At 34.6% G+C, this 26804-nt stretch overlaps 1 protein-coding gene across 3 annotated transcripts in view; it reads left to right on the forward strand.

Annotated features, from left to right (window-relative positions):
• ADGRB3 (adhesion G protein-coupled receptor B3) overlaps nucleotides 1-26804 on the forward strand; it is a 716821-nt gene that overhangs the window by 663423 nt on the left and 26594 nt on the right. For all 3 annotated transcript variants that reach the window (XM_075202577.1, XM_075202578.1, XM_075202579.1), the window contains 4 exons: nucleotides 601-696; nucleotides 10888-10927; nucleotides 19858-20501; nucleotides 25891-25926. In XM_075202577.1, the coding sequence (XP_075058678.1) occupies nucleotides 601-696; nucleotides 10888-10927; nucleotides 19858-20501; nucleotides 25891-25926 (816 nt within the window). The remainder of the gene's footprint in view (nucleotides 1-600; nucleotides 697-10887; nucleotides 10928-19857; nucleotides 20502-25890; nucleotides 25927-26804) is intronic.

The raw sequence follows: 26804 nt of genomic DNA on the forward strand, positions 1-26804 counted from the left end.
TGCAACACCAGCCCTTAAATTCCTCCCTTGTTCTCTCCAGCTCCTCCCCCCTGTTCTCTCCAGCCCGTCCCCCCTTGTCCTCACCAGGCCCTTCTCCCCTCCTGTTATCTCAGGCCACCTCTTTCTCCATTCTTGCTGTAATAACGTAATTACCTTCACTTCATCTTTTCTCTTCTTCCCTGTTTCTCTACTTGTTCTTTCTTTTTTGCCTTCTACCTGCCTTCCTGGCTCCTCTCCACTGACAGCTTCATGATGTCACGATGCTGCAGGGTGTCAGGCACCCTTTCGTCTGTTGCCTGGAAGTTGCTGTGGCAGAACTTCATTCATATACAACCGGGGATTTAAAGTATGGGCAAATAGTGGGCAGTCATTGAGACCCCCCGGGCTTGCGCTCTGGGCAGTCACAACGCCCATACCGCCCTCATCCCGGTTTTCATGTTTATATCATCGGTAACAACAAAATATGTCCTAGTTGATGTGGTTAGCACAAGTCCTTTATATGTGAGTTATCATCTGTCTGTAAGTGATATTATAGCTTTGTTATTATACAGCTATATGGACAATGCATGTGAATATTTCAAATTTAAATTGTTTTTGCAGGTCCAAGATGCTTTCAGATGTCGATTGAGAAACTGCCAGGATCCAATAAACGCAGATTCCTCAAGTTCCTTTCCCAATGGACATGCTCAAATTATGGTTAGCTATAATTTTTACTATACTTAATGCATTTGTGTGGTATTTTTATGTATTGAAGAAAACTCAGGCATGCTGTAAAATAAGAACAAATAACCAACAAGATACAGTTAAAATTTATATGATGTGGGTTGAGTGTGACACTACTGTAAACTGCTCTTTCATTTGGTCTTGCACCTGTCTGGCTTCACTGATAGCTTCACCACATTATTATGGTACAGGACATCTCTTAATTAATATTATTCAATATTCAGACTATGCTTTCCATGCCATCTTTGTATCAGGATGGATATGGGTTGATAAATGTACAATGGCACTTACTGTATCTGCATATATTATGACAGACCCACTTACATTTTGCACTTGTAATGAAGATATATGTGAGTTCTGTGGTCCATGCCACAGAATATTCTGTGCATTACCAAGTGCAAATTATTAAAATATTTTAAAAAAAACACATACAAATTAACCACAGACTCTATAAGAGTCTCCTTTCTCAAAAAACCATTAATCAAACCTACCCTGACAAAGTTCTTCTAGCATAACTAACAAGCATACTCACTTTCTATTTTTCTGTTCACACTTTGCACTGAGTAGTGGCCTTTGTTATTTCAAAAATATATTACCAGGATAATAACAATATTAAACAAATGTAGAATAAGGAGAATATGATAGGCAAGTAAAATACTGTGAATTAACCTAACAAAGAACAAGATTATGAAAATCGAAAATCTAATGTAGAGGTTCTGGAGATACCCAAAATCCATGATGTAGTTACTGCAGAATGCAAGACTGTATTGATGAAAAAATAAGCTCACGTTTACATAAAAAAATGTAACAGAAAGATGAATATCTAAATTACAAACTGTTTGGTCAAGGGCATTGGGAAGAACTAAAATTTACAAAGCGCCATTATAGCATATACCTTTCAATTCCATTTCGAACCATGCAGTAGCCGTGACATTAAGTGTGTAAAAAATCAAGATGAAATAGAAATAACTTTTAATAGAAACATGACCAGTTTGCCAAAGACAATAGACTACTTTGTGCAAAATGTTTGTTTTGTATGATAGAAATGTATGATCTGAAACAAGAATGGGGAAGGAGGCATGGTAGATTATTGGTCACAATAAAGACATCATCCTGTTAGAACCCCACCACACAAATATCAGTCCACTAATAGATGACAGAGCATCCCAATAAATACATGAGTGTATCAAAGCACACAACGGTTTTCCTCATTAGAAAATGTCCCTACAATTGAAAGACTTGCAAGAATTTGTGGTATTAGAGACCCTCTGCCACAAATATCAACCCATTTTTAGAGAGCAGAGGCCACTACCACCACAGCCACCTACCATAGTGGCAGGCACAGTGTGTTGCTGGTGATCTTCCTGCTATAACCTATGAGCAGGTCTGCGTGAGTGTATGTGTGTGTGTGGAGGTGGTGGTGGGGGGTCTAGATGACAAGGTAGTAGAGGTCAGGCTTAGTCTTCATTTTTTTTATATCAATTTTGTAGTTTTTGCTTGAGATGGTCACAAAGCACCTCAATATTTAAGCAATATGTCATATTGGTCTCTTGGAGGCAGGGATTAACACAAATATTTTACAATACCTAATAACCATAAAAAGAAGTTTTTAAACAACAAAAAGAAACAAAACATGGAATTACTTAAAAAATAAACTAGAGTCCATAAAGAGAGAGCTGGGGAAAGCAGTTCCCATAGCATGTTTAAAGCTAGCCATGACTTGAAGCAATGGGGAGAAACAGAGGAAACAGAGCTTCATATAATACCATCCTTGCTTTATACTTGCTATTTAATAAGTAAATGAGAGTGAAGCTATCAAAATATTTGAGAAAACAGTAATAGCTGAAATTAATGAGGTAGAGGGTACAGATATATACTTTGTCTTGACCTTTCCTCACACAAACCATGCGTGTTTGATCTCCAGCAGAAATGTACTATGATTGAGCAAAGCCTCTTAGCAGAAGGATTTAAACACTGCTCTCTATGGAATAAGTGTATTATGAGTGATGTACAAAAATTACGTGCAATGATACCAGAAAAATATTCCACTCCACTTTCCATTTCTTTGCTTCATAAATAGCCACCGCATGCTTTTTTTTCAATTTCTATTTTAACAATTAATGAATATCCAACATGCAAAATTTATGTAATGCATTTTTATTTTCAAAACTTCAATAAATGTTATATACTAAATTATGTTTAAAATACATTTTTTTTGTTTCTCTTTCCACCCTCTGTGCTTTTCTAAAGTAATCTAAACTTGTTGTCACCATATTAATAGATAATGGCTTCTTGTGCACATACTCTTTACTCTGTGAGCCAATTAATGCCCCAAAATAATCTTTCTTTGTAGATGTCACATGTCCTGTGTTCCTCTATTGTCAGGAGTTTGATGAAATATGAAAAAAAATTCCACCTTTTAAATTGACATTTCAATTATATTTGACAGTCAGTTTTGCTAATATACTGCAAATACTTTTTATAAATAAAATATGCAATCATAATAATGTAAATGGCACTGGTAGGATTTATTTCAAAGTAGACCATACAGTGGAGGCATCCATTTTGGGGGTTGAAGCAATATGCAGCCTATCAATCTTCTAGGAACCAGTGACATCATTGAGGGATTGTGTGATCAATATTCATGAGGCCTAACTTAGATTCAGTAGACCCTGGTTCTAATGAATTGATAGGCTTCATTCTCATGAATATAAATTAAACCTGTAAAATGGATGCCTCCACTGTGTGTAGGTGACTTGTCCACTTTAACGTGTTCTTAGACATGTTACAATAATTTTGCATTAAAGTAAAGCTACTATCATAAAAGAATAATAATGTGAATCTCAACAGCATATGGATTATTGCCTTTTATTGTGCACTTTGTCATAGATGCACAAAATTACCGTCAGCCCATGTTTGAAAGATGTTATACCCAGTGGTACTGTCTGATATGGACATTTTGAATTACAGATGGAATTTGAAAGTGACAGGAATTTATGTTTGTGAATGTAGGGTATCGGTCATTGAAATACTCCTGTCATTGTCAATAAGTAATAATGTGAAGATTTCATTTTGGGAAATTGCTCTGTTCCCTGAAGTATTTCACTATTTCTATAAATGATACTTTAATTATGAAAATGCCACAGTGGAATTAGAGAATAATGCACAACTCATCTGGAACATTCAGAGCACGATAAGAAAAATAAATATATGGATGCAATAAACACCAAAGAAGATTTTTAACATAAATACAATTAGTGGAAATTAAAGCTATACCAGTGAAAGTATGCAGTATACTAATGAATTGTTTATATTATACATAATTGAGAAAAAGTAGAATAGTAAAATTAGAATAAATTGGATGAAAAGGGCAGAGATAGTCCACACATTTGAATTTGTTCTTTGAGTATACAGAAATTGAAATCCTGAATGCATCCATAGCAGTTATATATTAAGCCAGAAATAGTGAAACATAGAGAAAGAAGTAGATCTGCAAAATATAAACAAAACTGAGTGGCTTGTAACAGAGATTTTATTGCGGGTCTTAGGATATGTAATTTGCCTCAGTGTGTTAGGCTATACAGAAAAAGTGTATTGTTTATAGCCCCTAGATTATCTCTTGACACCACCAAAAGTCCTTTGACACCTTTCTCTGAAACTAATATGAACATTAGGATGCAGAGTTTGAGGGAAAGAAGAATGTTGTAGAAAGTGGCTATGTCTTTTTAATACTTGACAAGCCATATCTATATGTTTGTATTGAGCTGCTAAATGTCTTTTATCTGATATAAACATGCAGACGAACAGAGCTTTTATTTTCATGAACACCTATTTGTTTTCCTTGTACATACATAGATGTAGTCCCACATTCTGGTTTTGGGAACACTGGAAAATCAATATATGTTGTAAATTGTAAGTTCGACTTTCAGAAATAGTGAGAGCCTAACTTAAAAGTCTATCCAGCTGAGCTCTATCAGTGAGGGGACATTGGGGCAGTCTGTAATACATGGATCACATTACTGTGGTTGAATGTTTTTACTGCATTGGTTGAAACATGACTAGAAATAGGAGTTCTTGTGTAAAATGTGCCTGAACAGTGCAAAGGGTATTGCTTCAAAAGCATACACTAACACCTGGCTTTCTCCACCTCCATGGATATATAAAATTCAAATACTTTTGCTGGGATAAATATGTTCTGCAACCTTTGCTAAATAGAGAGCAGCCGCTCAATGTGCCATCTCAATCATATTGAGTTAATTTAAATGATATCACCCTTCAAAATCTCATATTTGGATGTGAGTGCGTAACTAGATGCAGAATTCCCCGACCTACCCTACTCATCCCTTCAAACAATACTAAATTTTGCTCATGTGTAGATGCTGATATTTTCACAAGAAAAGTCTATGGGCCTAAGTCATTAAGGAGAGTAAAGCACAAAAAAGGAGTATGGCAAGTGTAAAAAGGGTAAAACAATAAATATATAAGCAATGGGCGTGATTCCTTACGGAAAGTATAGCAAAAATAAATTAGTAACTTTGCACCTCGGCAAAACCATGTTGCATTGGAGGTGGAGGAAACTTTAAAATGCGGGGACAGAGCATGTCCTAGATCAACTTTATATTTCAATGTAAAAATAAAGTTATCAAGTATTTATGTGCTACATGAAATAAAGACAGTATTTAACTTATGTGCAAAATAATAAGCTAGGACCTGATTCATTAAGGATCTTAACTTGAGAAACTTCTTATTTCAGTCTCCTGGACAAAACCATGTTACAATGCAAGGGGTGCAAATTACTATTTTGTTTTGCACATAAGTTAAATACTGACTGTTTTTTCATGTAGCACACAAATATCAACTTAAAATTTCAGTGTACAAATAAGCTATCAAGTATTTGTGTGCTACATAAAAAAACATTCAATATTTAACTCATGTGCAAAACAAAATAGTAATTTGCACCCCTTGCATTGTAACATGGTTTTGTCCAGGATACTGAAATAAGAAGTTTCTCAAGTTAAGATCCTTAATGAATCAAGCCCCTAATTTGCATCCCTTGTATTGTAACATGGATTTGTTCAGGATCAAATTTATCTCCTTAATGAATCATAGTGTATTGCTTGAAATTTGGAACATTCACACAAAATAAAGTGCAAATAACATATGCACTGCAAGATGTGTTTATTTTGCACTGTTATAAATTACCCTTAATGAGAAATCTATATAGAAAGTAGGACTAAAAAAATTGAGCAAAGGTAGCAAATCGTTGGTAAGTGTTGCATTGTATCATATGCGCACTGGATGAGCAGTGCAATTTAAAAAAAAAAATCACTGGGAATGATTCACAACACAGGTTCTTGAGAGCAGTATATTAGAGTAATTATAAAATGTCAATGTAACGCTGGTTTATTAAATGTCACTTACAGGCATTCTGGGAATAAGTGTCACACACTTCATTAGGAGGCAAAAACCTATTATCCAAACCCAGGAACAAAATAACAAAGTAAAAATGATTCACATAATAAAGAGAAGAAATAAATTAGAATTTTTATAGAATTCTTTTTTTCGTATTTTACAAAAGAAACAGTTGAATTTCATTTGAATATAATATCAAGTAATTTGTAAATACATTCTAGGGCAATTATTTTTGCAGTGAATTAGGAAGAAGAGAAGTCAAGGACTGAGATGTGATGAAAAAGAAGTAATGAATGTTAATAGTAAAGTGGGATGTGTACAGTACAATGAAAGAGAAAAGTGATTGTGAAGGTATATACAAAAAGGGAGATAGATGTGAAGAAGAAGGTATTGGAGTCAGATAAGGATGATATAGGGGAATATAACAAAAAACAGTTAAGGCTTATGGACTTCATGCTGTTTAATGAATGCTGTGTGCAATGTTCTGGGTGCAGCAAATTGTTTATGGGCCATCAAGCGTTTAGGAAAGTGTCAGTGTGTACGGTAATCACGTTTACCATATCGATCAATGATATCTAATTTCACACCTATTCAAGTGTTACTATGTGAACGGGCAAAAGCAATGGTCATAGAATTCAATGATCCCAAAAATGCCATATGCTACACAAGCGATATACATGGAGTCATTACATCCTCACGGCAATGCATCAATAATTCAGGTGATAATATGATTTGAATAAGCACTTATACAACCTAGATATATTTAAAAATTGATTTCTGTCCATCTTAAAAAAAAATATATCAGCAACACTTTCTTTAATTACTTACTGATGTTCTTCTAAGTTGTGCGCTCCACATACCACTGTGTCTTGTTTTCTTCACTTTACAAGATGAACAGTTTTAAATGAATACTTCCCCATGTTACTGGCTATTGAGCTTATTGTATGCATACATTTTGATTTAGTTACATGTTTTACTGTACCAAAATAAATGGGTATTTCTCTGAATTCTATCCCTGCTCTATAGGATATAACATGCCACTAAGACTGCTGCTTGTTCATATGAATAAGGCATATATTCAAATCAACCAGACTGTTTATTTACATAAATATATATATATATATATATATATATATATATATATATATTAAAAGATTCTGGGATAACATTGAATTTATATAAGTGTCAGGGCAGTCATTCCCACTTGTTTATTTCTGTCACAAGGTTGAAGAACATTTCAAACTATCTTGTTAACATTAACAAAAAGACACTTCCAAAAGTGGATTTTCACTTTGCTATGTGCAGTACAATAGGTAGGCCCTTTTGTGCAGAATTAGACACATTGCATGTTGGCATATATTCATTTAGAGAAGGAACACACAGAGAGATTTGTCAGAAGAAATATAGAGAGGTGCCCAATCCTTCACAACCACACTTAGATTTCAGAGGAACAATATATCCTATGAATTGGTGTTAGTTGGTGTTAGTTAAGTGGTAGTTAAGCGACTCTTACCTATGTATTAGAGGCTTTAAAATGTGTAGATGTATGTTATATCAGTTACGTTACAATATTAGCCAGTGATCAAAGTGGAAATTTAGAAGTGGCGGTATAGGAACTTAGAAGTGCTGATATGGAAAATGTAACTGAATGGAATTTGATCGTTTTACAATGAAGGGGATAGGAGAAGTAGTGGTATGTCATATCATCGTATACTAGCCCACTTCGACCACTGATGTTAGCTGAGTTGAAATCAGTGATATACATCATGGATTTATTAGATCCATAACTCCAAACTACCTTTCTGTGGCATTCCATGTTTCTCTGCCCTTACAAAAGGTTTGCTGAATGAATAGATTTGTATGGATAAATTCATCCATTTGCTCCCAAATGTTTCTTTTGGGCTTCAAAGTGTATTATTGTAGTGTATTGTTTGTAGCTTTGTACAATAATCTGTGTTTAATGATTATTTGTATATGCATTTCTGAAAATGTGAATGTGCATGTTAGTATAAGTGTGAAAAAGTGCATCAAATCTTTAATGTTATTCTTTGGCCATAAACAATGTTGGGAAGTAATGGTAACATCAGGTGTGCAGTATTTACTTGTGACAATTGTGAACATTTAGATTTTATTGATCTATTTCAGTAGTATAGCAATATGTTCACTAAAATTAAACCATCCCTTTCAAGGAATATACTTTAATACAGGAAGCATAAGGGTTTGCTTTTCGGGTTTTCCATTCTATTTCTCTGCTCAGTGCAACCTCAAGTGGTAGACCTGAAATCTACATCTGAAGGTCACTGGAGTCCTATTGAACTACTAGAACTTCAATATTTCATGTCATGTACTCATACATTTGTGTTCTCTTATAAATAAGTATAACATTCCACTGAAGTGCGTGTGCAATTCTGTAAGCTCTAACATTATTCATAAAAAATAACAACACAATTTATAGCTAACCCAAGAGTCTGAACAATGGCTACTAGTGGAATATAAATGCTGGGTCTAGTTGCAATGCAATTAAAATCAGCTACACACAGTACACCGGGTAGCAGCTCTGAAATTTAATAAGTATTTTCTGTATGGTGGACTGACTTGATTACTAATATTCATCTTGCATGTCATCGCCTGGCTTCTACACTGCAGAGTGTTTAATACCTTTTGTACGCCATCATCTCTGTCTTACAGATAAATGTCGTCATAAATTTTAAGGCACTCTATTTCACTAAAACCTTTTATATTTGTTTCATAGAGATATACATTACTTATAAACACTGCTGCTAGTCATACTGCCATGCTAAGTGTAATTTCTGTAACTATACTAAAAATTGCAGCAGCACAGTAGATCAAAGCTAGAATCGGTGGTAATCGTATTAACGATTCTGAAAATTCCGACAGGCTTTAGACCTACAAAAGAAAAACAAATTCTGACAAAAAAAGAATACAATATAAGCAGACTTGCCTGAACACTGAACCTCTGGATCTCCGATGGAAGCTGCATATTCATGAGATAGTGAAATATTTTAAATGTATGTCAGATAATTTATTTTGAAGCATTGTTTTCAGAAATACATTTCAAACAAACAAAAAAAAAATAGCATTTGGATTTCATACCTCACTTTCTGAATAGTCTGAATTAATGCAGCAGGTTTAAAATATCATTATGAGATGTTGCTTTTTTTTTACATCTTGCTTTTAAGCAGACAAAAACATTTGTTAAAGTTGTTGATATCAACTGAAATGGGTTGTAAATGAAATATGTTAAAAAGGAATTTCTAAATACATAGTAACAATGCAATAAAATACACAGATTATAGTCATATCTCCTCTGCTGCTCTCTCCCCACATCTCTTCACTAAAAGATTTAATCTGGTTCATTGCTAATATGGAAAAGATTACCCACCACCTACATAATAAAGAAGACACATTTCACCAGATCTGGACTATATATGCAGTGTACTTTCATTCATCCTATAGAGTGACCCTTGAATGATATCTTCTCTTCCCTCTCTCCTTAAATTCAGCCTTAAATTGAGTTGAGTCCTCCCAACCACTACGCCACCCCTCTCTTAAAATCCTTTCTAAAAACATTACTTTTGCATGATGAGCACTCACCACTCAGTTTCTATCTTCTTTCAACTCAAACGACTTCTGTATAATTGTTACACTTTACACGATTTTCAATGTGATTACAATCTGTTCCTTAAATTCTTTTCTTTTCTTTTTCTACCCGTGTTTGTAATCCTTGATTATTAAATACAAATAAAGTTAACCCCCCACAAATTATGCTAATCTATGTACAAACTTGTGTGAATAAAATCTATATCTACAATGAGTTCTGATGCCATGACTAACTTGCCAAGTATTGATTCACTCCTATGTCAATTATTACAAATATTAGAAGTCACCTAGAATTTCCGTGACCTGTATTAAAGCAATGGGCCTGCAGTCATAGAGATCCTTGATTACATCTAATATGCTTGTGAAGTACAAATTTATTAGTATTATTATTTGCAGAAAGGTATATTTTATCCAATACCATACCTTAGGTATTGCATTGTTATTGGCACAATCATTTGGGTACATTAAACGAAACACAAGAATGTGAATTACATATGTACATGTGATACAAATCTAATATAGGTCAATGAAATAATATTTACTAAATGTTCTCAGCCACTTCTCTATGCGATTGTCACTGGCAAAAGCAGTACCCATCATTTAATTGACTTAATTGTCATATACATGAATGTCTGAGAACAGTTCAGTGAAGATGTCAATCCATATCAAGTAAATGCAATATATTTTCATTCTACTCTTACAAGGAGAAAAAATAAAGCGTGAAAAGTCAGAGATGGCCCTATTAGGGGAAGAACTGTTATCCATTGAGTATATATCTCTTATAGACAAGAGCCCAGTTTTCAGGTCATTAGTGCTAAACATTGTCAAAATCAAAGCTATAACATGCTCCTTTCTTTATATGTATTTCTTGTTGTAGGAAAACTGTACAAGATATATAATACTAGCAGGGTTATTGTCTGCTTGGTGAAACTCCAATGCAATATATACTTTAGATTGACTTGTTTAAAGCATGTGTCATTTAAAATGTGCATTATACCTTGATCAGTGGGAGAATGTAAATAATAAAGAATTCTATTTCTATAATATAGTTATATGCAATATTGGCCTGCTGTTAATTATACACATATATATATATATATATATAATTATTTTTATTTCTCTCACTAACAGACAGACTTTGAAAAGGATGTGGACATTGCTTGTCGATCAGGTAAGAACAGTTCATCAACTAAGAATCAATTCTGCACTGTTAGACCACAATTTTATGCTGATTGAAAAACTGTGTCATCTGCGCTCCCCAATATGAAATGTTATGGTTGCTGCCAAGCAGGGAATACATGTTGGTGGGGAATGGGGGGTTCCAACCCTCTAAATGTTTTAGCACATAAAAGGATAATTCCCAGCGCAAAAATGAAATTAATGATTGTGATAGCCTAATCTAGTCTTGGAGGTGATGTCAAATATTTATGAGGTCGGCAAAAGATTATAATAGAATTGCAAGTAGGTCTTACAAATTTGCTAAAGCAATACTGCAATGCAAAATAAAATAAATATGAATGATAGGTTATACAGTCAATTTCACATGAATAACTCTAATATCAAGCATGCTATGAAAAAGCTAACTTTATTAGCTCAGTTATAATGCATCTTAAGGCATATACCAGGATACCAACAAGACTCTCATAATAAGACTATTTATTGAACAACTTGATGTGTTCACCTAATAAGGGCATGCAATCACACTTAAGAAGGGAATTGCCTTCTATGAGTACGGATTGTGTGCACACTTACTATTGAACTGAATGCTTTTGAGTAATAAGCTCCATTGAGGCAATTGACTATCTATCTGGAAGCTTGCAATACCTTATACCATTGGCTGATTACAGTTCTAATAATTATATATTATGGCTCTTGGAAACAGCTGATTTTACTTATTGAAAGCACCCATACACTCTACTAGCATGCTTGATATTAGGTTTATTCATTTGAAATTGACTGTATAACCTATCATTGATTTTTTTTTTCATTTTCCACTACAATTTTATGGTTACAAACAGACTATAAAGTTCCCTGTTTAAAAAAATGGGTAGCATATGTAGTAATTTTTCAAAATTGAAATAAAATGCAGCTTGTCATATGAAAATATGTATCAAAAATAGCAATGTACTTGTCTGTACATACTGAATGGGAAATTACTGCTGAAATGATGTGTGGTGTCAGCAATTTTAGTAACAAAGAGAACATAGAATTGAAAGAGCTTGAAAGCAAACCTATCACTAATCATGGACTTTGGTCATCTTAGCAGTGTCCATACAGGTGCTCTTAAGGCCCTTTCAAAAGTAGTTGCTCCATATGACTACTAAAACACCAGGGATATTGAGTATTGGTTAAAATAAATACCACACGTTATTTCATGGTTATATATTAACATAATTCAGTTTTTATTGCTTCTTAACAATGGTTCATTAAGAAATGTTGCTTTTACTATGCCAGAGTTATTTAGAAATGCTTCATATCCTTCAACTGTTATTATTATTATTTTGTCTTTGATATATGTGAACTCTTCAATGTAGAATTCTCCTATTTCCTTTTTTTATATGCATTATGTGGATGAAAAGCAATACAACTTTGTATTTCACTACCTGCCCCATATCTGTCCATGAAAGGGGGCAAATGATTTATCAACAATTTAGGTCAAGATATTTAACAGATGGACCCTAGAATTAGAGAAGATAACTGACGAAGTTACAGACACCAGAATAGTTGCACTTCAAAATTGAACTAAATATAAATAACACTATGGAAGAGGCTAGAAAGTTGAGAGCAGCTGGCAATTGGGGTCTTTCCTCTTTATTTAGTGCACTTGTTGCTAGGCTAATGCAAGGCCTATTAATTGTTGGTAGCACATTGCTCTGTTTATATATTATAAAAAGGTGTACCATATGTTGTCTTCAACAGTTATTATTACTATTTTGTCTTTGATATATGTATCATACTTACTTAGAACTCTTCAATGTAGAATTCCCCTATTTCCTTTTTTATATGCAGTATGTGGATGAAAAGCAATACAACTCTCTATTTCACTACCTGCCCCATATGAAGTGTATCTGTCCATGAAAGGGGGCAAATGGTTTATCAACAATTTAGGTCAAGATATTTAACGGATGGACCCTAGAATTAGAGAAGATAACTGAGGAAGTTACAGACACCAGAGTAGTTGCACTTCACAATAGAACTAAATATAAATAACACTATGGAAGAGGCTAGAAAGTTGAGAGTAGCTGACAATTGGGGTCTTTCCTCTTGGTTTAGTGCACTTGTTGCTAGGCTAATGCAAGGCCTATTAATTGTTGGTAGCACATTGCTCTGTTTATATACTATAAAAAGGTGTACCATATGTTGTCTTTCATGTGCATGTGACAAATAATCTTCGGATATATAATATAAAATTAAAGTTTTTTAAGGGGTTAAAAATACAGCTAAACTATGAACTATACCTCTACCACATTGAAAAAGCAGAAATATTGTTAAATGTAACTTTAAATGTAGAAAATTAATATTACTGTCCAGGAGTTTTGTGATATTGTGTACAGGAAGAGTGAGCATAAAATAGGATATGTGGTGAAACCATGTCTAGAAAATATACTAAATAAGTTGTGAAACCACAGAGATGTTCTCTGCCAGATTGTGTTTTGGAATACATTGTAGGGATAGGATACCACATGCTTTGTTACTTAGGTTTGTTTGGTTTTGCCCTCTGTCACTTCAACATAACTCATATTGTGAATTCTAATTTTTGATGATTCTTGCACTCAGGATAGGAATGTGTAGTATTAGAAATGTATAGATATTCTAATGCACAAACTGTGAGATCAAGACCTCTGAACATCTGATCATGTATTCCACTTGATAAATGCTTTGATTTTGCTTGTCTTGGAATAAATAAATAGCTGTGATTGAAGACTTCGACTTTGATATTCTTCTGCTGAATCTCATATTGATAGGTGGTACCACTTGCACAGGTGACCAACAAAGAGCAGTTTATTGTGATGAACCAATTTCAGGTCCAACAATCAGATTGCAATGCAGACATGAGCTCCAGCTGTACCTGGTCAAATGATAATCCTTCACTCAGCGATGGTGGTCATTATTTGACCCATTCTTCTGCCATAATCAATAAATCTTAACAACAAACATCAATATAAATTTTTAATATATTATGTAAAATTAAATATTATTAATTGTTCATAATATTATGCTACGCTTGATTTATTTTTCTTTGGACTTCCACTATGCTTGTAGTTCATGACTACTATATTTCAGAATATGTTATACCCTGCAAAAGTTACTAATTTATGAACTAATTAATCTCATCTTTTTGTATTAGAACACTAGATTACTTTCGTGCATTTTGCCTCCATAATGTCTTTATCTAATTTTTCTCATCATTTTTTCTTTTACCCTAAACATAATTAATCTTTGACAAATCTTGTATATTAAATACATTGTAACATTTTTTCTGTACTAGAATTTTTTTTTTCATTTTACATCCCAGTAAATCCTACACAAATTGCTATTGCAAAATTGCCATTGACAAACTACAGATTAGTTAATTTTAATGAAAGATTTATCCATTCTCGCTCATTTTTCTATAAAGAATGCTATTGCATGCTGTTACCACTCAGGAACTCTATTTCAGAATGTGTAAGTTGTTAACAATCTTAGTTACTGTGTAACCGAAGTGTCAGATTTTCACTCTCTGAAGCAATCAATAATCATTACACTTCTAAAAAGGTGCCTTGATATGTGCATTGTACAAGATTGATATATCCTGCAAATGACTTTCCTTCACTAGCCCATTTCTGACTCCTATAATAGCAGGTGTTGCCACATACAATAATTATACTTTCTTTTTCAGTGAATTGAAAGGAAGTTAATGCATTTAACCACACAGTATTTTGACTCTAATTATTTAAGATACAGCCTTCGGTAAAGGAAAATCTTTAATAGTCTTGTAAGTTTTGTGCCCAACATTTATCTAATATGTAATTTGTATCAGTTTGGTTCACCTGGTTTGAAAAAAAAAAAAAATGATTTCACTTGCCTAGCAACTTGCCTAAAGTAGCTAATAATAAAACATAGAGCGAAACAGATATGTCTGGTGTTAAACCTGGAGTTAGTCCACAATATATAATAGTAGTGTTTAGCCTTGGTGAAACAGTGCTCGTTAGAATCCTGTATTTTCCTCATCATAGTTTATATTCCATTATACCGCTTACATTTGGGACTCCTCCCCCCTAAGCTCATTACTTGACTAATTAAACCACATAACTACATACAATTTTCTTCAATTATTCTTGCAAAATGATGTAAAATATATGTCATGTATGGAAACTATGGAGAAATAGAGTTGCTTCAAACACTCAAGCAACACATCCAAGAAAATATAATTTCAATTATTATTGCTCACATTATTATCATTATTATTATTATTATTATTATTATTATTATTATTATTATCATCATTTGCATTAATATTATTTTGTTTATTTGCATAAGTCCAGCATAAGTCCACCATATTATACAGCACTTTCCAGAGAGTCGCTTACATCAGTCCCTGCCTCATTGTAGCTTACAGTCTAAATTCCCTACCACACAAACCAGAGCACCTGGAAGAAACCCATGCACACAGTGGTAACATACACACTCCCCACAGATTGTGCCCTGGTCAGATGATAGTTTTTTCTTAATGATAGAAACCTATGTTAAAAGAGGTTTTTTTGCCAGTGATATAGAACAGCTATGTAAAGACAACTACTGTACAAATGGAAATTAATTCACTATTTTGGAAGCTACAAAACAAGTTGCTTGGGAAAATATTTTTTTTTGCTCAAACTAGAATATTTTTTTCACTTCAATGAACAGACAGACACATGACATGTATCTAATGGTTAACTAAGGCTATCACTTTTACAAAAAAACAACTGAGAGATGCAAATTGAGGATGTAATTGTTTTTAAAGTATTCTCCTAACCAAGGCAAACTGTTTTAAAATGGATGCATTAAAAATTGCCGTTCAAATATAAGCTGAACCGTAGCAAGCAGCACATTGCTTACCGTTTTGCATTACGTCGTGTAAAATCATTGCACATCATAGTTAAAAGAGTTTGCTCTCCCATAGTTCATATTAATTTCAGCATCCTTAGCAAGTGCAGCCAGTGATGTAATGCCTGGATATGCCTGGGAGGAGCTTCTGCAACCGCGAATGCGCAGCAGCTCCATTTCGACGATGCTCGATTGTACAGCAGCCGCGGCGCTGTCAAAGAAGCGTCCGTGGCAGGGATGTAGAAAGAGGCAGTGTTTAGCATGTTTATACATGCTTTTGTGCCTATTGGTTTTACATAAAAAAATACTTAATGATTGAAGTTATAACTTGTCTAAATTATTTCAGTGTATATGAATTGAGTATGGAAATATTTGAGATGTTTAATTACTGTATATCATACATGAAGATGTAGCTAGTAGGATACCATTCCAAAATAATTTTAATGATCAGAGTCTTTAGTTCTTTAGTGGGATAGAGCTTCTCCTTTTAACACCACATGTTTTTTCTCTCTACAATATTATACATAAAAGCAAAAGCAGAAAAGATAGTATAGTGTAGTAATCAGAGCTCATATGATTTGCCTCAAAGTGAATGAAGTCATTAAATAGAAATCAAGATATTGAGATGTGGTACTGAGAAGGTTAATATTCAGTATTGGTATAGTCAAAAATTGGAGACTATTGGGGTGAGTGTTAAACAAAATATCTTTATATCACCCCATGTGATTGCACTGACTGCACTGACATTGTTTATTTTTATGACATTAGTAAACTAAGTGAAAATGACTCCTCTATAGATAGATATCTCTGGGGTTCTCTTAACACAGCTCTATACGAGTCACAGCTCACAAATCGCAGTGTAGAAAATAATATTCATATGGGAAGGAAAAGACAAAAATATTTTGCAGATTACCCTTTATTAATTGGAAAATCTAAAACATTAAAATTCATTCATATAAAAACAAATCTAACACATAAAGAGTGATTGAAATTTCCATGTGAAAATGGCAGAACTTCCTATCAAGGACCTTGAGATTGAGGGCAAAATAGATACTTTAAAGTCCCATGCAAACCTTTCATTCCTCCCTAACTGATGTTAATGTTAAACTGGTAAGATGAGTGCTGCTATTCTGCTGGAAAGCCAACGCATTTTGACTCCACAATCCACCTTTTTTATGTATAAAATTGGAGAGAGATAAAAATTGTGAATTTAAAGACAGAATATCTATCACACTAAAGACTCTGATCATTTGAATTATTTTGGCACTAAACCCTATTGATTATATTTTTAGCATACATTACTGTCTTGTTATCCTGAGTGTGCTCTAGCTGGCGCCTAAGCACACAACTTAAATTTATGGAGAAGCAAGAAGCAGTGTGCGAACATCACTTCATGAGAGTTGTGCTATGTCTGCGTTTGTACACTGCATTTGCAAAATATTGCATTCATTCATGAAAAGAGGCATAGTACTCAGTGTGGATTGGGTACCTTACCATGACCACCTGAACGGCGACAAGAATTTCCCCGATATGAAAAAATGCAAAACTGAATGTGGGGAAACGAGGTATTAATATCACCTCAACCTGTCAGCAACTCGTTTCTCAGAAACTGAGGACTATAAAAACATATAATTTTTCTAGCCCTCTGGTTCCCCATATTTGTCAGTCATATTTAAGCTTGTATATATTATATTTTGAAAGTAGTTAAAATGTCTGCCGGCATGGTTTGTTATCTTGCAGACTAGTCCATTGTGTCAGCCTAGGAAAAAGGATTATTGTCCACCAGTCCTGTATGAATGCACATCACACAAGGGGGTCTCTTCTTTTTATTTAGCTGGGGGTCTGTGTGTGCTAGCATAGAGGAAAAGACCACAGATAGAGCTCTATGTTTAATTACAGAGGACTGCATTGTGTATTTAAATGTAAATGTGTCTGGATTATGATCTCTCCTGTTTAAGCAAACTCTGCTGTATAGCCACAGAACAATACCTGATTACCTAATTAAATCAGGAGTGATTCATCTGCTATCCCTTTGTCTGTATGTTTACCTTTGAAAAGTTAAACACAGAAAAGTACCAAATAGGCAGGTCCTGAAATTGCTGATGAGGTCATTTTTGGGCTTAAAAGAGAGCTACAGAGGACAGTAATTTGGCATTCAGTACCAAGTGATAGCTGAAGCCAGGCTGGCGTTGAGATATAGATCTCTGCCCCTGACAGGAAAGGGACAATTGGTCCCTGGAGTACTGCCATTGCCCTGATCTACCTCTCCTGGTCTTAGGGAGCCATGTGTCTGCCTGAAAGCGGAGTGATGGTGACTCAAGACCACTACCTTTGCTGGTAGTCTTAAAGGAGAGAGGGGAAGAAGCTTGGAAGTATAGATAGCAGTCCCTGAAAGTGACAAGGATACTGGTGAGGTGTTTTAATTATACCCTGTATGTTGTCTCTGCCAGACTGTAGTGTTATTTGTTGCAAGTTATTATGGTATGTGTATTGCTGTTTTGTGCTACCATTTTATTAACTAAACTTATTTGTATTTTATTGGATATTTGCCTGGGTGATTTTGAACCTTGGGTAGGTACCAGGTAGACCAGATGTGCGTTAAACCCGGTATCCTATGTATTGTGATTTTGTTTGTCTCTGTACGGCGCTGCGGATGCCTTGTGGCGCCTTATAAATAAATATTAATAATAATAATAATAATATCCTCACACTGTCATTCATGACAGAGTGGTAAGGCAGAATGTTTGAAAAACACCCCTGCAACAATCTAGACGAATGAAGATGTCTGTACCAGAAAATGATGTCAGTTTGAAGGCCGATACTGTTGTTTGTACTGTTAAGGGGGTAATGCAAGGAGGCGCCGCCTGTAGAATGTAGAAGCCTTGGTGAAAATCAATGAACAGCTGGCTTAACAGCACGATTAATAGTATCAGGCTTCAAACTGACGTCATTTTCTGGTGCTGGCATGTTCATTCGTCTGGATTGTTGCAGGGGTGTTTTTCAAACATTCAGGCTTACCAGTCTGACAGCTTTGCACATTTCATGTCAGGGAAACTCTTGTTGTCGTTTCGTAGTCGCGATAACTACCACCGCCCAGTGTTCTCCCCAGCACTTATTTCCCGGGTGCTCCATCCAACTGTTTTTACTTGCCACCCGACTTTTGAAACCCAACAGAGTCCGATTAAAATAGATTAAACCATTGTTTCTCCTATTAGAACAGGCTCTATGTGAGCACTACAGCCAGCAGTGTGTGTTAGACCACTGACCACCAGCCTAACCAGTCCTGGCAGGCGTGAGTAGTAACCTCCAACATTTTTCATTATTATTGCAAAGTATTACAACTTAATGCCACCATTACTTTTTAATGCAACCCGGACCACTGATGCTACAACAGGCACTAGTCTTGAATAAAGTTAGCAGTCATAAAAATGACTGCTCAACATGCTCAAGTGTGAAGTAATGAAGTATGTTGTAACTAGCAGTGTCCCCATGGTCACTAACTGCCTTTCAAAATGCACATCAATAGACCATTATTTCAGGCCAACAGACTTGTATGAATTCTCCTCCTCTGGGATATTAAAACTCACCATTTATTATTCTCTGTGTTTATGCCAATAAATGTATAATGTTAGAAAAAAAATAACAGCAGCAAGAAATAGCATAGCTTTGGGTTTTGTACTAAAAAGTGTATTGTAATGCTTACTGAATTAATTATATTAATGTTATATTGCTGTGAGCTTTCAGTTGGCATACATTTTTGCAAGTCTAAAGTTGTGGAGTCTAGGGGATCACTTGAAGGACAGAAGTATAAACAACCAAGTGTTTTATTTGAATAAACATTGTAGACAAGTCAATTATGAACAGAAGATTAAATGTCAAATGTGATCAAACTAAACCTGTGTACGTTACTAGGCTAGACCAAAATGTTTTTCAATCAGAGAATTTGAATGTAAAATATTATAGGGGGAAGAGAATATATGCTGCAAATAATATGTGTACAATTATAATGGAAATATAATACTTTTCAATTTGCAGTTTTACACAAGGACATTGGCCCCTGCAAAGCTGCTACCATAACAGGAACTCTCTCCAGGATTTCGCTGAATGATGATGAAGATGAAAAGGGGTTGAACACAGAAGGAATGAGCTACTCTACCTTGCCAGGAAACATCATTTCTAAAGTTATTATTCAACAACCATCTGGTTTGCACATGCCTATGAGTATGGGTGAGATGGCTGAGCAGTGTCTGAAAAAAGAGAATAGCGAATTAAGACGAACTGTGTACTTATGCACAGATGACCACCTTAGAGGTGGAGACATAGATATGGTCCATCCCCAGGAGCGAATGATGGAGAGTGACTATATTGTAATGCCAAGAGGCTCTGGGAACATGCAGTCACAAATGAAAGATGAGAATAAAATGAACATAGCAATGGATACGTTGCCTCATGACAGACTATTACACTACAAAGTCAATCCTGAATTTAGCATGAATCCAGCTGTAATGGAACAATTTGGTATGAATTTAGATCAGCATCTTGTATCTCAAGAACACATGCAAAGCCTTCCTTATGAGCCGCGCACAGCAGTAAAGAACTTCATTGCATCAGAGATGGATGACAGTGCAGGATTATCAAGAAGTGAAACAGGTTCAACAATATCTATGAGCTCCCTAGAGGTTGGTAACTTCCAATTTCCTACATTTATTTCATACTTCATATTGCCTGTATGACTTTGTTTTAAACTCAAGTATAAATGCAGTGGTTATTAGATACGGGCCACAGACCACTATCTTGCCTAGAGATCCTAATCAGGCTCTGCTTACTACTTAAGGTAAATTCTAAAGAGATTTACATTCCATACAAGATTTTTGTCATAACAAGCAAATAAATGGAAAACATTTCCTATTTAAACATCAGTGTGCATTAATAGATAATATCACAATAATGCAGATTACAAAATTGTGACCCTACACATATAGTTCATTAAGCCCAGCTTACATTTTCCTTTATATGGGCTTAGGTATTAAACTTTGTGTCTCTCCATTCTGTTATCTCTTGATTGTGGCTTGTGATTAGTCATTCCATTTCCCCACCATCCCCCTTGGTTATCCACCGGGTATCTCCGACTAGGGGGAAGGGGCACCTTAGGAAGAAAAAATACTAGGTGATTTAAGGACAGTAGATGTACATACACACTATACAAGTAATACAGAATGTGCACGTCAAGCATAAACATTTGGAGAGTGGTGGCATTCTTGCTCAGCTATTAATTGTCATCATGGTTCTACACTGCTGAAAGTGCTTTGCACAATTCAGAACCTTGACTAAAGCTTTTATTTAAATGAGATCTGTCTTAAAAATAAATATAAACTGGCAGCAGAACTTAATGTACATCTTCAGCTTGAAGAATGCAAAAAGTCATATGACTAAGATTTCAACATGTAGAGCATAGGATAATAATAATAAAGAAATCTCTGCTAAATAAGCTGTCATTGTCACACGACTTCAAAATAGGCTGATCTAGCAAATATTGCTCATTTGAGTTCCGAGGACCATACTCAATGGAAATGAGCCTGTTCAGTTACTGAATTGGAGAGTGCACAAATAATGAATGACATTAATGATACACAAACAAGAACTCTGGGCTGTAAACATAATGAAGAGGGTGAGGCTCTGCATATATGAAAAATCCAAAACAGACAATTGTCAGATTTAAACATTTTAACGACAGGTATGAGCTTTAATACATCTTATATGTAATAATTAAGTTTTTACTTTACTTTTAAAAATAGATATATTTGCAATACTAATATACTTTTTGTTTGTTTTTTTATGCTAGAGTTCCTTTAAAGTTTTGTTTGCAGATCAGAGGCTAATACATGAGGTTTTTATAGGAAAAATGTGGTCACTTCAATAATATTGTAGGTGCCAAAACTGAAGGTTCTATCTTTGAAGGAAAAGTCTACCTTCGTAGACTTATTTATAAATGACTGTTCAAAATAGACCATGACAATTACACTAGATACCAAGTGTCCTGCTGTTATGTGAGATCGTACCTGGGAGCAATTACCTCTCAAAGGATTTCCTTCATGTACTGTTGTCATATCATGTTTTTCACATGTGGCTGCTATTGATGATTCTGTTTGGTGGATTCACTAACAAGGGAAGCAGTAATAGCAGATAAACTAATTGTATTTAAAAACAAATCAGTTATATTCATTAAAGAAGTTGTATATGTAGTGCTAATAATATAATTGTGATGACTCACTTGTGGAATTAATCAGATTACAAAATATGGGCTAAGTAAGAATTTCTCCCATGTGATGTAAATTGTTCTGTTTTCTCCATTTGTTTTTTTATTTATATGCAATATACTTTTCTTGATTTTGTGATTTCAAATTTTCCTCACATGCCATTAATCTTTATTATTTATTTATATTCGTTTCATTCATTGGCATATATTTCTGAAAACATTTGCACAGGAAAAGGATCTGGAACCTATGGCACAAATCAGATTCTGGGCTATAATTACTAAATTGTGGATTTAAAAAAGTGGAGATGTTGCCTATAACAACCAATCAGATTCTAGCTATCATTTTGTAGAATGTACTAAATAAATGCTAACTAGAATCTGATTGGTTGCTAAAGGCAACATCTCCACTTTTTCAAACTCGCAGGTTAGTAAATATATTCCTCTGACTTCCATTCTTATAGTTAAGTTTAGGAAATGAAAGTCTGGATGCTATGGGTTACAGCACTTTGTTTTCTGCGCTCCAGTTTTCAGAAATATCCCCCCCCAAATATTTTCCTTTTTTTCTCAGCAGCACTTTTTAATTTCACTATTGCCTGCATTAAATGTAATCTGATTTAGGAGTATCTATTAGCATCTTAGTACAATGCATTAAATGTGTTAGCTTGTCTATTAATGATGTATTTAATGCTACTTTGGTGTTCTTTTTATAGGCAGTTTATTTGCTATGTTTTGCCTTGATATACTTCGTTCTTTCCCAACACATAATTAAATTCAGTTTAACAATTTGTCTATTTTTGTTGATGGAAAATAAAACAAACAATGAGTCATATAAAGCAGTGATTAAAATTTCATATAATGGGTCATGTGTTAAACATGAATAATGTAGACACAGTTACAGAGCGTGAATGGCTTTGATAAACAGCACAATCAAGCTGCCCTTTTTTTGTATAGTGCTAACTTCAATAAAACTTTTGAGTTATGGTGAGGCTAGAGGTGAATAGCGCAATTAAAATGTCATGTGATAGTTATATGATCACATTTATCCAAACGAGTCATGTTCCATCTGTATGTATGTTTTAATACATTTGTTTATTTTTAGCAGTTATTGATATTTTTAATTTCAGGTTGTTTTTTCTCTTTATGGCTGTTGTAGTTGCTACAATGGCACTGTATTCTGTAGCTGCTAAAACTTGTTGAAGAAAAGAAGTCCACTATATCTGACATAATTACACATAACATATGTTAGATATTCCAAATAGTTAATTAAGCAACATAACTCAAAAGTCACTATCAAACATTGCTATCTGTAATGCCTAAATCACTGATGACAGTTTACTGAAATTAAGTATTTACTGACATTGAAGTGGAAACTAGATATTATTTATTGATTTTTAAATTAAGAATGTGGTGCAGAACTTTTGTACAAACCATTCATTGAATTGCATTGGTGTGTGATATGTGACATTGCTTGGGGTAAAAAGCTTGAATGATGTAGTTGTAAACAGTTATCATGCTGCAATAGCATGTCATTTCTGTAACTTCACAGTTACACAGATTTTTAAATGGAAAGATTGTACTGGAATTTGGAACACTATGGATACAGTGAATTAGTTGTATGTTAGGTATAGTCCACATTATGCATTTTGTTGGTACAGTATAAAAGACAGTCACATCACCTAAAGTGCTAAATCCTAAAAGTGACTTGTCATTATGATGTGTGAATAATCTATAATGATTGTATATTTGGAGCCACTTTAGCCTGCACGTGGAGCCTTGGCAACCTAGGCAGTGTGTGACCAAACAAACACCTCTTGGCTGTGCGTGCAGCTTTGGCAAAGGTTGGTGCTCACAGCCTAGGAGGGTATGACACCATTGGCCAGTAGCTTCCTAGTCACTTTCCCCCATCCATAATCTGATTCAGATGGGGCCAGAGTCTCATCCATCCACAACATAATCACCACTGCTGGTCCCCTGAAGGTAACATGGACCTCCGTCTCATCACCCTTGTAAATGACAGTGAAAAATACTCTAATTTAGGTCTCAGTAATCTACAGCATACACTATGTCAACATACTGTACAATATAAACAAGAATCTTAAAAATAATGTCATGTAAACTCAGTAATAATATACCACAAGTGTAATAAAATGATCCACTGTGTAGATTTGCATAATTTAGCTACTTATATACAGGCAGTGTGGAAAAATGGAAACACTTGGGTAAATGAGAGACACCAAACATACTGAAAGCAATGCTCGGCTTGTGTGCTTATTAAGATTATACTATCCCAGCATGGTCAGGTATAAAAGTATTGGAATGTCATGGTTTCGTAACATTAAGGCTAGCATGTATGCACAAGGAGAACTCATTGACTTTGAAATAGGGTTTATTTTTGGGATGAATTAGCCAGGAGCTTCAGTGACAAATATAGCTCAAGTTGCATATATTTCATGAGCAGCAATGTCTAAGGTGATATCAGAATGGAATTTTGAGGGGAAAAACATCATCAGGAAAGGGCAGCAGTGGATATTTCAAGATCATAATATCCGTGCATTAATGCAAAGTGCTAGGAAAAACAGGAACAGCAACTACATAACAATTATCTGCATATATCAACTTGAGGAATGTACAGCCAGTTGAATAAAATATGTTTAGATGAGAACTCTACAGAGCAGCGTATAAATCAATCATAATACCTGGCAATGCATATTTGGGTGATTACTAGTACAAAAATCACAGGTACTGAATTACCAAGCAGAGGAGGATATAATCAGATGAATAATCCTTCACCTTGTCATTCACAAATGGACATGTCTGTGTGTGGCACAAACCTAAAGAATCCTCTCATGGTTTGGTTCCCTTAAGAGGCAAGGTCATTGCTAATCACTACTTTAATGGTTAAATAGTGATCTTCACCCTCTGATGCAGCATGTCTTTCCTGACAGACTGGGTGTTTCCCTGGATGACAATGACTTCATCCACAGAGCACGCATGGTTGCCCAATGGTTTGATGAGCATGGCACCAATGTTACCTGTATGTTATGGCCTTTTTAGTAACCATATTTGAATCCATCCAATGTCTGGTACAGTTTTTATCACCACCATCACTCAATTATCAGTTGACTGACTTTCTTGTAGAATAAAATAATGGTGCTGCTTGCCTTCTGCACAATTCCAGACATTAGTAGGTTCAATGACACAGTACATCTAGGTCTATCTGGCTGCACATGACGGCCCAACAACCACTTAGTTGACTTTAAAGTGGTGTTTCTATGTGTTTGTCCACTACCTGTATACAATATACAATATTTGCCAACTAAATACTTTACAATGCTAATTTAAGGGAAAGAGTGGCTAAAGAGGCAAAGGCATGTAATAACAAACATGATCTTGATACATAACTCTTGTTTTATAGTGCAGAGATACATAATTATAATGACTATCACAAAACTTTGTACAAATCTATTTTAGGCACTGACACTGAATAAATAGGAGCCCATCTTCTGATTAAGTAATAATTCTTATCTTTACCAACCCAGTAATCTGGTTTAGGCACAGCGGGGAAGGGATGAGCATCAAACACATATTATTTATTCCAAGCTTATGATATTTTAAGCAGTACAACTCTTTTATTTTTACAAAATTGTGCATAGTTTACAGCCTTACTGCCATTGCTGGGTGTCCTTTAATTTAAGTAAATATCTTGCTCATGTAATTTTATTATGCATGATAAAGGGGGGTGCATAGGCTTAAAAGGAAATCACCAATTTTAATATCATTCTTCATTTCTCTTTTTTTCTCCTGCACAATAGAGAAGAAAATCACGATATTCTGACCTTGACTTTGAAGTAAGTTTATATATTAAATAAACAATGTTTGATATTGCAGCTACATAACTTCCGCAACACTTTTCGACTTTGGTACCTATGATCAGTAAATGTTTCTCATTGGCACGGACACTCATGGGTTAATTTATAATGTAACCTATTTGCACAGCATATGTGTCCATAGGTTACAAAGTTAAATTATGTTTACTATCTATAATGTTCTGAATGGAGATTTTATAAATAATTGTTCTTGACCTATATTGATGATGATACTAGCATGTGGGTTGTTCCAATGTGTTTCTTATATCATTTATATATTACTCTGCATGCTAAATATGCTTGTAAAACTTTTGCTTCATGTCAATATGAATGTGCAGTGTGTTTCTCATAGGGTTCAGCTACACCTGTTTCTCTTTGCTTCTTACTACTATATTATACTATACGTAGAATTCAGCAGTGTGTTTTGCTGTACTGCACAATTGAAAACTAACCTGTTACAGATACAATCATTATAGAAATAATATGCTTTGGGAGCCATTGTATTCCAACTTTAAATCACCAAATGTAGACTTACAGCTGCTCATTCATGACTCATAAAAAAGACAGAAGTTGTTATTTAACTGTTCAATTTTTTTTTGGGGGGGGGGGGATTTCTCTGGCTTTACATACATGTTTAGTAATGGTGTGCAAATTGAGCTAACCCTAGCCTCCCAAAGTGAACACCCGAATTAAAATCTGCACTTGAATGATAAAAGCAGAGATCATAGTTCCATAGCTAATAGAAAAATATACTTCAGCTCACTAAAAGTTTCAAGTTTAATTAAGCGCTTTACGTAACATAACAAAAGAAAAATATATAAAAGTGTTACAATTTAAGGAATAAATAGGAGTTCTCCCAC

The sequence above is a fragment of the Mixophyes fleayi genome, chromosome 3, assembly GCF_038048845.1.
Source record: "Mixophyes fleayi isolate aMixFle1 chromosome 3, aMixFle1.hap1, whole genome shotgun sequence".
NCBI classification, from domain to species: domain Eukaryota; kingdom Metazoa; phylum Chordata; class Amphibia; order Anura; family Limnodynastidae; genus Mixophyes; species Mixophyes fleayi.